The following is a 13,106-nucleotide window of genomic DNA, read 5'->3' as shown; positions in this document are numbered from 1 at the left end:
GATAAGTAAAGAACTATTGTAGTCTTTGCCAAAGCTTGTACAGGCAGCTAGCTACCTGATGATACCTTCACAGTGCAGAGGTGTGAGGAGTCACTTAACCCCTCCAGAGCCCCCAGAGTGCCCCACCGTGGCAACATGACTCAGCGCTGCCCTTTAAGAAGATAATTTAGTTGATATGTATGAGATGGATTTGATATCTATGTGGACTGCACTGGGGAAGGAAGCGAGAAAGTCTATTTATTTTTTAATCCTATCATTGATAAAGGAAATACTGGTGATGTCTGGAAGAGAGGCAGGACCCTGCCCCAAGCAACGCTAGTGTGATTCTGTCTCTCGAGCATACCCAAGCTGGCTCAGGGCCTGGGGAAATGGAGTCCTTTCTCTCCCACAGCACGCCCAAGATGGAGTCCCGGGTTGTGGTGCATCTCTCCAGTCCCACGCATCAGACCAACACAAGGCTTGCATCTCTGAGGCCATGGGCCACATTCCCAGCTCTCTGCATGCAAAGCCTCTTGAGACTGAAGAACCTTTTCTCTGATTGAACTTGAAACAGAACCGTCATGTTCTCATGCCTGAATGTACCCGGTGTGCCTCTCATTTCCCCCATCTTCCGCCTCTGGCCCACCCCTCTGTACCAGAGAGAGAGAGGGTGGCAGGGGGAGGGATTTGTTCTCTAGTATAATCCCAAGAGCAGAGGCGTGTCTCTCATAGCTTAACATCTCTGTCTCTGGCGTTTGCCTGAAGAATGTCACAGCAGCAGCAGCAAAGGTTGCTGAGCTACCACTCCCACCCCAAAAGAGGAAGCAGGGTTTCCGGGGTACCTTGAGGTGGTCCTACTCTCTGCTCACCATATTCTGTCTTGCCTCCCTGGTTTATCCTCTGAGCAGAGAGCCCAGGCTTGAATGCCTGTAGGGCCATGAATTGATTCCCTGTTTTGCTACTCTGTGGCCATCTGCAAAACACTCCAAGCTCGGGTGCTCAGCTCTGGAGTAGCTTTGTAGCCCCACAGCTCCAGGGTTTGAGGAATCTGTGGTGCTGCTGAAACCCACTGGACTGGGGCATAAATAAAGATGAGATCTTGGGGAAGAAGAGAAGGGAGTGGGGCTCAGCATCAGGCCTGACTTGTGCTGGCGGCTCTGTGCTTTCTTTACTGAACAATGGGGGCGGGCGGGGGGAGCAGAAGAAAGGGAAGGGGCAGGCGGACAATGTCCTTGGGTGGGTGGAGATTGGAAAATGTCAGCTGTAGGGCTAGCACAAAGGTACTCCCACAGTCCCCACCCCCAAGAACCTTACCAGACCTCAGTTTACTTATCTGTAGACTGTCCCAGTACTGATCAACAGAACATCTGACACCCCCTAAACCTACAGCCCAGTCTAGGCAGAAACAAAGCTTCAAGGCTGAGAGACTCTCAATGGGGGTGTGGAGAGGGATGTCAACCTGGGGTTAAACCCCCTCCCCCCACCAGCTGTCCTAACCCTCTTGTGCAGACCAGGACTGGCTTGTCTGAGAGGCCCACCAGCTCCACCCCATTGAGCTCCTCTGACCAGCGACTCTGTATTTAATCAAGGGCCAAGTGGTCTGTTGAGGACTGGAGGCAGCCATGGGGGCTGGGGGAGGGAGGGTGGAAGAGGGGAGCAGGGTACTGGAAATGGGCCAGAGACAGCATTTCTTGGATTCTTTCAGAAAACTTTGACCCCCCCGCCCCCCGCAGCCAGACCATCTCCTTTGCAGGATAGAATACTCTTGCCTTCCTCTCCTGCCTGCCAGAGCCTGGCAACCTAGTTCTCTGAGGTAGCCTAGATTTGCCTGTGACCTGCCCCCCCCCCATAGAGAGCAGATCCAGTCAGTCTCTGCTCCCCCCCACCCACACCCACCCTGCTACACTCGGCTATGGTGACTGGTGGGCAATGCTTTGGCAGTAGGGGGCTGCTGGCCTCACCACGGAGAGTCCAGGGGTCTGCGTGCAGACGCCTAAGAAGAGGAGGGGCAGAGAAGGGGTGCTCCGATAGAGGAGGGGGGCGTGACTCCCAGCCCCCAAGATCTGCTCAGCAAAAGGCAGACTGTGCCGACTTCTCCCCAAGGGACGGGATTGGCATTTTCAAGCTTTCAGAGCAGCCTCAGAGCTGGTGACAGTCTCCAATCTCCACTCCCCGCCCCCATCCACCTCCCCCTCGCCCCCTCCCCACAGGGCTCCTGTGCTACTCCTTCCTTCTCGGCATCTGCTCGTCACACAGACATCTTCAGCCCTTCAGCCCGCAGCATTAACAAACGCTTTATTGAGACCAGAGCTAACCCTCATAAAACTCCCGGGCTTGTGAGTCTTGAAAGAGGAAACGCCCCCACCCCAAAGCCACCCTGCAGGGGCTCCAGAAGAGGACGCTGTCTGCTCCTCTCTGAGATCCTTCTAGCTGCCTAGGGCTGAAGTCAAGCCCCAGCTGCGGGTGACCTTTTAGGCACTGAGTTTTCCTGCCTACAAAACCCTGAGGTTTTCTTCAGTGACAGGTGTGTGATCCCTGCTTATAGACATGGAAACATGGCTCAGAGAAGGAGGCGACTGGCCAGAGCCCTCAGCAGGCATGGGATGGCTCTGGGATTAGAAAGCACGTGCCCACCAGCCACAGGAATGCCTTTTAGTTTAAGCCTGTGACATTTAGGTACCTAGGCTGCCCCAGTGGCTTGCTTCTTTCTCTTTCTAAACCCAGGGAGGGCAGGGTACAGAAGGGCTTAGGAGGGGTAAATGGAGTCTAGATGAGGGGCTCACTTCACTGCTTCTGGGGCTCTTTGTGCTCTTTGTACCCCACTTTTTCTGCTGCCTTGAGCAGGAGTGCAAGGATCTAACCCTTATCCCAGTGGCCCAGCCCAAGATCCTCCAGTCACCTTAATTCTGGCTGAGAACTCCCCCCCCCCCAGCCTGCCTGCTGCACTGCACAGCACAGGGATAATTTTGGAGGCTGAGGTCAGGGATTTGGAAGGAAGAGATGAAAGAGGACCAAGGAGACATTGGTGATCACAAAGGAGGGGGCAGTGGTGCCTGCCGGCCACTCTCACTTTAACCAGGGGCTTTGAGGACAAACAAAACAAACAAACAAAAAACCCATACAAACAACAAAGTCAAACAGCCCCCCCAACCCAAAAATGTTCGATATGCTGGTCTCAGTTTATTAGCTGAAGACAAGAAGGGTACCCTAACTTGGCACTCTAACCTACCTCAGAAGCTATCTCCTCCTGGCCACAGTCAGATGAGGCTCCTGCAGAGAATACAAGAAAAGAACATATTTCCCCCCAAAAAACTGGGAAGTGTGTTCTTTCAGCCTCCAGCCCAACCAGGTGCCCACCCCTGCTTTCTTCCCTAGGGGTTCTCATTGGCTCTCAATCTGCGCCCCCCCCCCCAAGGTCAGATGCTCCCTTTCAGGTTGAAGTACAAGTCCAGGATTCAAAGAGTTAAAGTTCCTTGGCTAACCACAAGCCCCCCTAACTGTGGAGAAAAGGAAGAATGACCAGGGAAACACCAGCTCACAGAACCTGAGAGCTAGATGCAAACTGATATATGCAAATTGATATATGCAAATTAAGCATATCTGAATGACCCATCTAAAAAATCCTAACATTTTTCCTCAGAGGTTAGAAGACTTTCTTTTTATTCATTTATTTACATTTTATCTTATTTAAAGTTTTTAAAATGTGTATAAGTATTTTGCCTGCTTATATGTGTGTACCACACATGTGTGTCTGGTGCTCTTGAAACTGAATTTACAACCAGTTGTGAGCTGCCATATAGGTGTTGGGAATTGAACCTGGGTCCTCTGGAAGAGCAGTCAGTGCTCTTAACCTCCACATTAAATTTTTTTTGTGATTTTTTAACATTTATTTATTTTTAGATTTTACATTTAATTTTAGTTTTTACGTGTGTGTGTGTGTGTGTGTGTGTGTGTGTGTGTGTGTGTGTGTGTAGAGACAGAGACAGAGAGATACAGAGAGAGTCAGGACTGACAGAGAGAAAGGGTGAGTGCAAGCCTGTGAGAGGCATGTACAAGCCAGAGAACAGCCCTTAGTCTCTCACTATATGCTGTCTGGAGATCAAACTTGGGCAATCAAGGTTGGCATTGCAAACATCTTTACCTCTCAACGACCCTATTTACATTTTATTTAAGGGGGCGCTTGTGGGGGATCAAAGGGCAACTTCAGGAGTCAAGGATCGAACTCAAGTTTGGCTGCAAGCACCTTTACCCACAGAGCCATCTCCCTGCCCCTCCTTCTCCTTTTCCTTTTGAGCCTCAGAATGGGAGACAGGGCAGCTTCCTAGCTGAGTGAAAAGCTCTAAGCCCTTGTTGGGGGGGGGGGGACTAGCAGGAAAAGGGGTTGCCTGGTAAACCCCCAGGGACTCTGGCAGAATCAGTAGCCCCCCAGCCTTCCATCCTGCTAGCCATCCCTGGGTGACAGTTGCTGAGTGTGGTTGATTGCATTTGGAACACATTGGTGAGACCAGAGTCTCTGTGAACCAAGATGGATTCGATTGTGTGTGCTTTGGTGGTGGGGGGGGGGTTGTGTGTTGGGTGACCCCACGAATCTGAGACAGTTTGGGGGACTGGGCACAGGTGTTCCTATCAGGTGTGTAGCCTTAAATGTTGGAAAGAGGCAGCGGATTTTATGTTTCAGCACGCTAAGGCCCAGGCAGGGGCTGCAGTACCTGAATGAGGGGAGGGGGAGAGGGTGACGCACGATGTCGTCGGTGTTCACCAGTGGTCTCCTGTGTTTACAGGCGGGCTGCGTGCAGGGGCAGCACAGGCAGCCTTTCATAGCTGGCGCTTCCCCTGCTTGGAGCCAACGGACAGTTCCTGCTGCCCACCGCTCAGCGACCTGTGCCCCAGGGAGGGGTATTAAGGCGTGCTTGTGTCAAAGGTGTGTTTGGGTTGGGGCTCCGTGGGGCGAGTGCACCTGCACCTTCCCCAAACTCCACAATGGCAAGGCTCGTCGGGGGGTTTCGGCTTTTCGTGGTGGTTTTCGTGTGTGCATCTCTGATCATGTGCATTTTCCACATCTTTGTGGTGTGCGTTTGGGTCCTTCTGGGCTTTTGACCCGCGCGCCATGTGGGCGCGGGACCAAAGCCCTAAGGGTCTTACTATGTCTGTGAGCGTTTTGTATTCTGAGAGCATGCTAGGGCTTTCGCCCGCCCGCCCGGCTTGGTTCCTGAGACTCGCGCTAAGCCGGCCTGTGCGAGCGCCGCCACCGCCTCCACCGCGTGCTGTCCTGTGTGAGGACCGCGTGCCCATCGTGCGCAGGTACCCGTCTAGCCAAGAGTGAGCCCGCGTGCGCAAGCCGCTTCCGGGCGCCCGGCTCTCGGGGGGGCGGCCCCGCCAGGGGGTGGGTCACCGGGACTGGCCGGCGCCTGCCCCGTGCGCGCGAGGCGTGGGCGTGGGCGGGGGCCGCGGGGGGGGACCGACAGTACGAAAAGGCGGCGCGCGGGCCGCTGCCGCAGCTCCTCGGCGCCCCGCACCTGGTAGCGTGCGCCCCAGAGCAACCCTGGCTTTCCCTCCGCGGGACATCGGTGCCCCCTTCATCGTCCGCAACCAGAAGCCCAGTGCAGCCCCCGGAGCCCCCTCTGCACCGCCGCCGCTCCCCGGACCACGACCCAGGCCACCCCGAGATGACCGCGACCGGAGCCCTCCTGCGCGTCCTCTTGCTCCTGCTGGCTTTCGGCCCCAGCACCTATGGTGAGCTCCCCTGGCGGCTTGGCTCGCGCCCCCTCTGGGGAAGCCTGCGATGCCCCGCCGACCACCCCATGCTCCCTGTCCCGTGCGCCCTAAGTCCCGCCCGTCCCGCCTAACCCTAAGCCCCCCACCCTCCCTGCGCCACTCTTGCGTGCCGAGCCCAGTCCTGGGGTCCCGGGGTTTGCGGGAGGTGGAGGACCCCAGCCCCTTCTTGCCCGGCAGAAGTGGCGTTCGGAGGGGTGTCGTTGCGTGGATTGAGGAGGTATGGAAAAGGGGGGGTGCTCTAGGAGGTATTTTATTTAAGAAAAAGAAAAAATAGGCTCTGGGTGCAACTTTGGGGGTGTCTGTCCTGCTTATGTGCTTAGGAACAGGTCTTGGGGGCTTTGGGGGGATGACTTTGCAGTTGTAGCCCCCAATTCCCAACAGGAGCAAAGCAGGAGCCCCTCCTGCGTGGCGCGTTTTCTCTAGGTGAGGGGCTGCGACACTTCTGTCTGCAGCGGCCATCTGTCACTGGCAGCGAGAGAGTTGCCCCCCTTCCCGCAGCGACCCCAGCCTCCACTGCACCAATGGTTGTGTGTGAGGGGCGGGGGTGCTGTCTGGAAAGCCCAAGAGTGGTTGAGTAGTTGCATACAGTAGGTGTCTATTAGGGTTGGAGGCCCTGCAGAGCTGTTGCGCAGTTCTTTTAATGTGACTAGCGAGGGGCGGGGGAGGCAGGAGAGACAGGAATTGGCTGTCTGATGTAACTGGGGTTAATCTTGGGGGGGAAATCTAGTCACTACCTGTGAGCCAGGCAGGTGGACTTGTCTGAGCTATTCCAGAGACCTCAAAATCTCCCCCTTTAGCTCACTTGGCAAAAGCGAGGGCTTGCCCTAATGCCTGAGGGTCAAGTGCTGACTCTTCATTGCCCCCTATTCCTACTTTTAATGGTCTGGGGGTTCCTATTTTATTTGGAGAGAAAGGTGTCTGTTTTGCACTTGGAGAATCACGAGTATGCTGTGCTTATCCCATGGCTAGAAACACACAGGATTGTTTTTCTGGGTAGGTCAGGCCACATCCAAGAAGTGCCTACTGTGTGCCAGGCTGGAAGGATCCAGGAGAGGGTCTTTGGATCCCCCCTGCTGAGGAGCAGTGGGCCACGTGAGAGGAAATGGTCTCTGCAGGTCCTGCAGGCCTTGTGAGGTGATTGCGTACTTTTTTTTCCTTCCTCAGGGGCTGAATGCGACCCAGCCTGCGACCCCAAAAATGGATTCTGCGAGGATGGCAATGTTTGCAGGTAATGGAGTAAGCTGTTTGGGGACCATGGTGGGGTCCTGTGGGGTCTTGGAGCCAGGCTAAACAGAGGGGGGTGCTTTTTTATAAAACTGCGTCACAGCTTTCTTGCTCCTGCAGATAACTGGTGGGGGGGGTGAGAGGAGGCAGGAGAAGGGGGGCCAGGAGAAGCGGGGGCAGGAGAAGGGGGGCATGAGGATTGTCTCACAGGATGAGACCATTGGGGGTCACTGCACCAAATGTGGTTCGTGTGGGGGTCTGGAAGACCCTTGTGTTCCTGCCCTAGAGGATTTTTCTGAGCTTTTCATTCAGGTGACTGCTGTTTGCTCCAGAGACCCACTGGCCTGGCACTGTACAAAGACCACCAAGGGTTCTCCGTTCAGAAGAAAAACAGCCTGAGCCCTCTTTGGACCCCTGCTCCCCTCATGTGCCCCTCTCTCTCTCCTTTTGTTCACACAGGTGCCAGCCCGGCTGGGAGGGCCCCCAGTGTGACCAGTGCATAACCTCCCCTGGCTGCGTCAATGGAGTCTGTGAGGAGCCATGGCAGTGTATCTGCAAGAATGGCTGGGACGGGGACCTCTGCGACATAGGTGGGTACCCTCACCCCTTTTCCCTACCCACTCCCCCTCCCCTCCTGGAGCTACAGCCCTGAACCCCTAAGGCTCTCTGTTTGTAGTATGTGATCTACAGTGCCTATACGTTCCCTGCTGGGCCTCAAGTGCCTATAGTTTGGTCACCTCAGCTCTGTGGGTTCCTAGACTTGGGGAGGGGGTGCTGGAAAACTGCCTGTTGAATAAAGAGTCACAAAATAAAACACAGCATGCCCAGGGTGGCTGGACCAAGGACTGGAGCTACCTGTGCACAGGTTGGTGAGGCTGGAAGATTGGGGTCTTCTGTGTATGCTATGGGAGGGGTGATTCTTGGGGCTCAAACATCAAGAAAGGGAAGGCAACAAACAAATTGGGGAGGGGAGGGGTGACTGATACTGAGTCGTGATGGCGGGTGGGGGGGTGGTGGCTGAGGATGAATCACCAGGAAGGACAAGGGTGGGGGGGGCAGTCAAGTGTTGCAGGAGGCTGGTGGCGGTGGCATAAGGGTTAAAGTGCAGACTGACGTTATCTGCTGATTTCATTAATTTATATAATCCTTGAAAACTGACAGCTGCATTGTTGTAGGACCATTCTCACTTGCCAACCCTGTCCCCAAAGACCAGGCAAACTGAAGGAATAAAGGGTGTGTGCCCACCCCTCCTACCCCAGAGATGATATCCCAGCAGGAAGGCAGACAGCTAGGTGACCCAGGACCTGTCTCCTCAACATTACCAGTGACAAATAGGGAAACCAAGGATCAGAGAAGCAAAGGGGCCTCTGTACCCCGAATTGCCTATGGTCTCCCTCTCCTGAGTGGTAGTGTGGTGGGTGGGGGAAGGTTTTTGCTGCAGCTGACTCACACTGGCCACAACAGCTCTGCAGCCCCTTGCTGCTGCTGCTGCTGCTGCTGCTGCTGCTGCTGCTGCTACTGCTGCTGCTGCTCCTGCTGGGGCTGCCACCGCAGTTGTTTGAGAATGCTAGAAAAACCACTGACCAGGTTAGGCTTTTAGCCTGGATCCCACCCTTCTGGATATCCAAATCCAGAACAGCTTTCCAGACAGAATTCTCCCTCACAGGTACCTCAGCACCCATAGCCCCCCTCCATCAGATTCACAAAGGCTATCTGCCTGGATAAAAATGGTGGGGGTTGAAGGTTGTCCCACGGGGGAAATAGCCCCTGGGTAATTGCTGCCTGCCTGGCCACAGCTGCTATTCAAGCAGAGACACCCCCCAGCCCATCCCTCTCCTTTCAGCAGCTCATCTACCCCTGTCTTTGGGGTTGGAAGCTCTGAGGAGCTGGTATTTAGAGGGACTGAGCAATATAGACTCGGGTGGTCGCCAGGTCTTTATATTAAATTCAAGATTCCAAGTGGTAAGGAGAGCAGAGGCAGGGGAGCCAGAGGCAGCTTCAGAGGCTCAGTGCACTAACATTTTGCTGGCACTATCCCGGAAAGATAAATCCTTGTTAGCTCTCCTTGCACCATACCTGGCTCCTGCGGAGTCCACCAACATGGTGAGCAGGCTTCCCCATGGACGCAGCTCTCCCCCTCCACCAGGGTGCAAATCTCTTTGAAAAAGGAGAGACAAATGTCCATGTCAGGTTTTAGCATCGGGAGCCCCTTCCCTGGGGCTGCCTTCACTTGCAGTCTCTGGCCAGCCCTGGGTTTCTATAGCTCACATTATAGAGAATATTCAGAGATCAGCTCCAGAGAGCTTTTCCTTTTCTATGGAGGGAAACTGAGGCAGAGCAGGACGGAGCTGAACTCCATGGGGCAGCAGGTTAGAGCAGCCACAAAGGGTCCCTTCCTGACCCTGCTGGGCAGCTGGGGTCTCCACAGTCAGAGAACCCTTGCTCCAAGCCCCTTTGTTCAGCTCATCCCTGGCTTGCTGAGCCCGATAATGAAGTAAGCCTCACGGGTGGGGGCAGGGGGCCGCCAGAGCACTGGGAACACAGCGGCGTTCATGGAAACCCGAGTGGACAGGAGAGCGCTCAATAGTTCTAATTTTGCTGTCTTCAAAAGATGCAGCTTTTTTACCCCCAGACCCCTTTAGTTCAGAACTAGAGAACAGAAGGACCACCGGTGGGGAGGCAGCCCTGGGGCTAAATTAAACTTCTGGCTTCCTGATGGGGATCTTTGATGGGAAAGTGTGAAAAGCTGGTGTTTCCCCCTGCCCCCGCCCCCGCACTCCCCCCTGCAAGTATCAGTCTGTACTGGTTCCCAAGGTGACAGGGACCCCTTCCCCTAAATGTGAGAAGCGAATGTGAGAAAGGAGACTTGAGGGGATCTTGGCTCACTCCCTATTTTGCAGAGGGACAAAGGCTTCTGCGGTGAAGGTCGTGTGGCCGCAGGCGCTGCAAGGGTGCCAGGAAAAGGGTGCAGCTGCTTATCTTGGTTACCCGTGACCTTGACTTTCTCACTAATGACCTCATAGTTAAGCTCCTGACCCTCCTCACTTCAGGACGTGGGGAGGGCGGAATCACTGCACCCTTTTTGGCTCCTTGCTGCTCTGCCTCAGTTTCCCTCCATAGCAAAGGAAAAGCTCTGCAAACCCCACTTGGAAATCACTAGCACAGCTATTTGGGGGTCCTGTTGCACTGGCCTCTGAAAGGGAGAGCTAAGCACTGGCTTCTCTGCCTCCCAGAAATGCCGGCTTGTACCTCAACCCCCTGTGCCAACAATGGAACCTGCGTGGATCTCGAGAAGGGCCAGTACGAGTGTTCCTGTGCCCCTGGGTTCTCTGGAAAGGACTGCCAGAACAAAGCTGGGCCCTGCGTGATCAATGGGTAAATATTCTCACCTCACCCTTGGAGACCTTTTCAGCCTTACCCATAGGACCTGATAAAAAGACAGTGCTCCAGGCAATCCAGTCCCTGCCATCGTCCCTGCCGGGGTAGGGGGGCTTTTATGGAGGAATGTGTCATTTCCATAATTTTTTCAAATGGTCCTGAAGGCAATTTCATATTCCCCTGATGTTCCCAAGCCCCGATGCCAGTGAATGACAGCAGATTGAGATAGGGACAAAGATGCCAAGCTGTCTAATTTTCTAAAGGCAACATAAAAAGAGATCAGAGTTCAGCAGGACCAGGCTGAGGAACTCACTTCCCATACCATAGGGGACGGGGAGTTTAGGGTACTCCAGTTGGGTTTTCTGGGATGTCTGAGGAGATTGGAGGAGACCGGAGGGGACACTGGTATTGACTAGCCGAAGTGGGGAAGAGGCTCGGGGCTCCTGTCCAAGATCCAGGGTACTGCAGAGGCTTTGAACAGCCAGAAACATAGGGGTCTTCAGATCTGTATTCAGGAAGGACATTGGTGATGGTGACCATTGAACTCCACGGCAGTTTACTGCCAAAGGGGAACAACACAGGACAAGACCTTTCAACTTGTTCTGTTCTAACAGACTTACTTGATCTAGTCTATCAAAATAGAGCCTGGGGGCCCTCAGGAAGTTTTCAGAGCCCAGCGACTTGCAGCCCTAGGGCTGAAGTTGCAATGCTTACTGCTTGTGTGTGTTGGGGGGGGGGGTTGCTTTTCTTTCCCGGAGTTTTGGCATTTATCAGATGACAAAGGGCTAGCTCGTTTAAAAGCACTCACATTAAATACTCTGTGTGCTCCACTCTGAGCACACAGCTTCAGTTTGCAAGCTGCTCTTGGGTGAATGGACCACCATTAAACAGTTCACCAAGATACCACTCTTGCAGCATAGATAGTACCCATATTTCTTTCACTGAGAGCCCCCGGGGGTTTCCTTCAGAATAGCTGGCTGGGCCCATTCCACTAGAAATAAAGATGAGGTATGGGGTAGGGTACAGGGCACACACTGGAGCCCTGACTAATAGCAGACAGCTATTGGACAGCTCAGGAACCATGCTCCTCCTTGCCCTCCTCATCTGAGGGATCTTACCTTGGGCTGTTACTAATGCTCCCTCCCCTAGCCTCAGTTTCCCCATCTGTCTAGTGAACAACAATGTATGCTCTGGCCTGAGAGATGAGATAAGAGATGGGGGAGGGCGTGGGAGGTTGATTCAGTTCCAGGTTGATAAGGTTGACATCGTGGCAGGGGTGAGGGGTGCGTGCACCCCACCCTGAACAGCTGCTGAGCTTCCAAGTCAGGGGTTCTAGTCCCAGGTGCCTGCCTCCCTGGCAGGCATTTTACCCTCCTTAGCCTGATGTGTTCTGAGCCCTGCCCTTTTGTCAGGTCCAAAGGAAGATACAGAGAAAGGAGCCTCACCTCTGCCCCCTGCCCCTACTGCTCTGTCGTAGCCCAGCCCCCGAGGGCCCTTTACCATGTCTATTGTGTTGCAGTTCTCCCTGCCAGCACGGGGGTGCCTGTGTGGATGATGAGGGCCGGGCCTCCCATGCTTCCTGCCTGTGCCCCCCTGGCTTCTCTGGCAACTTCTGCGAGATCATTGACAACAGCTGCACCCCTAACCCATGCGAGAACGACGGCGTCTGCACCGACATCGGGGGCGACTTTCGTTGCCGCTGCCCAGCTGGATTCGTCGACAAGACCTGCAGCCGCCCGGTGAGCAGCTGTGCCAGTGGCCCGTGCCTGAACGGGGGCACCTGCCTGCAGCACACCCAGGTGAGCTACGAGTGTCTGTGCAAGTCCCCGTTCATGGGTCCCACGTGTGCGAAGAGGCGGGCGTCCAACCCCGTGCAGGTCACCCATCTGCCCAGCAACTACGGGCTCACCTACCGCCTGACCCCCGGGGTGCACGAGCTGCCAGTCCAGCAGCCCGAGCACCGCATCCTGAAGGTGTCCATGAAAGAGCTCAACAAGAGTACCCCTCTCCTCACCGAGGGACAGGCCATCTGCTTCACCATCCTGGGTGTGCTCACCAGCCTGGTGGTTCTGGGCACCGTGGCCATCGTCTTCATCAACAAGTGCGAGGCCTGGGTGTCCAACCTGCGTTACAAGCACATGCTGCGCAAGAAGAAGAACCTACTGCTGCAGTACAACAGTGGCGAGGAGCTGGCGGTGAATATCATCTTCCCCGAGAAGGTCGACGTGACCACCTTCAACAAGGAGGATGGCGACGAGGAGATCTAAGCAGCGTTCCCCTAGGCCCCTCCCTCTTCTCCGGGTTCCGTAGAGCTCACTTTATGCGGTCTGTGCTTCTCTTTGTGGCCGAGCTTGCTCTCCTTTGTGTGAAATCTAGTGAACGCTATGCTTACGTATATTGTCTTTGCATTGCTGTGTGACACGCTGCCATGCTCTCTAAGGAACCCCTCTCCCCCCACCCTTCCCCCTTCCTCCCCCTTAATGCATGATAAAGAATAAGAATAATAATAATAATAATAATAATAAGATTTCATCTCTAAATGAGTTAAGAAATAAGTATGTTATTCTAAACTCTTAAGCATCTATCTATCTATCTATCAATATATCAGATATTAAATATAAAATCAAAAAGACCAAAAAAAAACAGGGTAACAGAACCAGGGCTTGGTGGTGAGGTCCCTCTCCCAGGGGGTTTTCAGCCACCAAGTCCTCGTGCAACCATACGAATGCAGTACTTGACCACTCACTGTG

General features: G+C 54.4%; 1 protein-coding gene across 4 annotated transcripts; it reads left to right on the top strand.

The window, feature by feature from the left end:
* The first annotated feature begins 5,645 nt into the window (after nt 1–5,645).
* Nucleotides 5,646–12,623, top strand: Dlk1 (delta like non-canonical Notch ligand 1). 4 transcript variants are annotated; one of them, XM_035445962.1, is made up of 6 exons: nt 5,646–5,712; nt 6,919–6,982; nt 7,438–7,568; nt 10,212–10,353; nt 11,876–12,095; nt 12,381–12,623. In XM_035445962.1, the coding sequence occupies exons 1-6, from the start codon at nt 5,646–5,648 to the stop codon at nt 12,621–12,623; spliced, it is 867 nt and encodes a 288-aa protein (XP_035301853.1). The 4 variants fall into 4 exon arrangements, with proteins under 4 accessions (XP_035301853.1, XP_035301852.1, XP_035301851.1 ...); XM_035445961.1 differs by having other exon boundaries at nt 11,876–12,155; nt 12,375–12,623; XM_035445960.1 differs by having other exon boundaries at nt 11,876–12,155; nt 12,309–12,623.
* Nucleotides 12,624–13,106: the final 483 nt, after the last annotated feature.

This window comes from Cricetulus griseus, chromosome 5 (genome assembly GCF_003668045.3).
Source record: "Cricetulus griseus strain 17A/GY chromosome 5, alternate assembly CriGri-PICRH-1.0, whole genome shotgun sequence".
Taxonomy (NCBI): Eukaryota; Metazoa; Chordata; class Mammalia; order Rodentia; family Cricetidae; genus Cricetulus; species Cricetulus griseus.
Note: the sequence above shows the minus strand (reverse complement) of the source record. Positions and strands in the feature narration are given on the sequence as shown.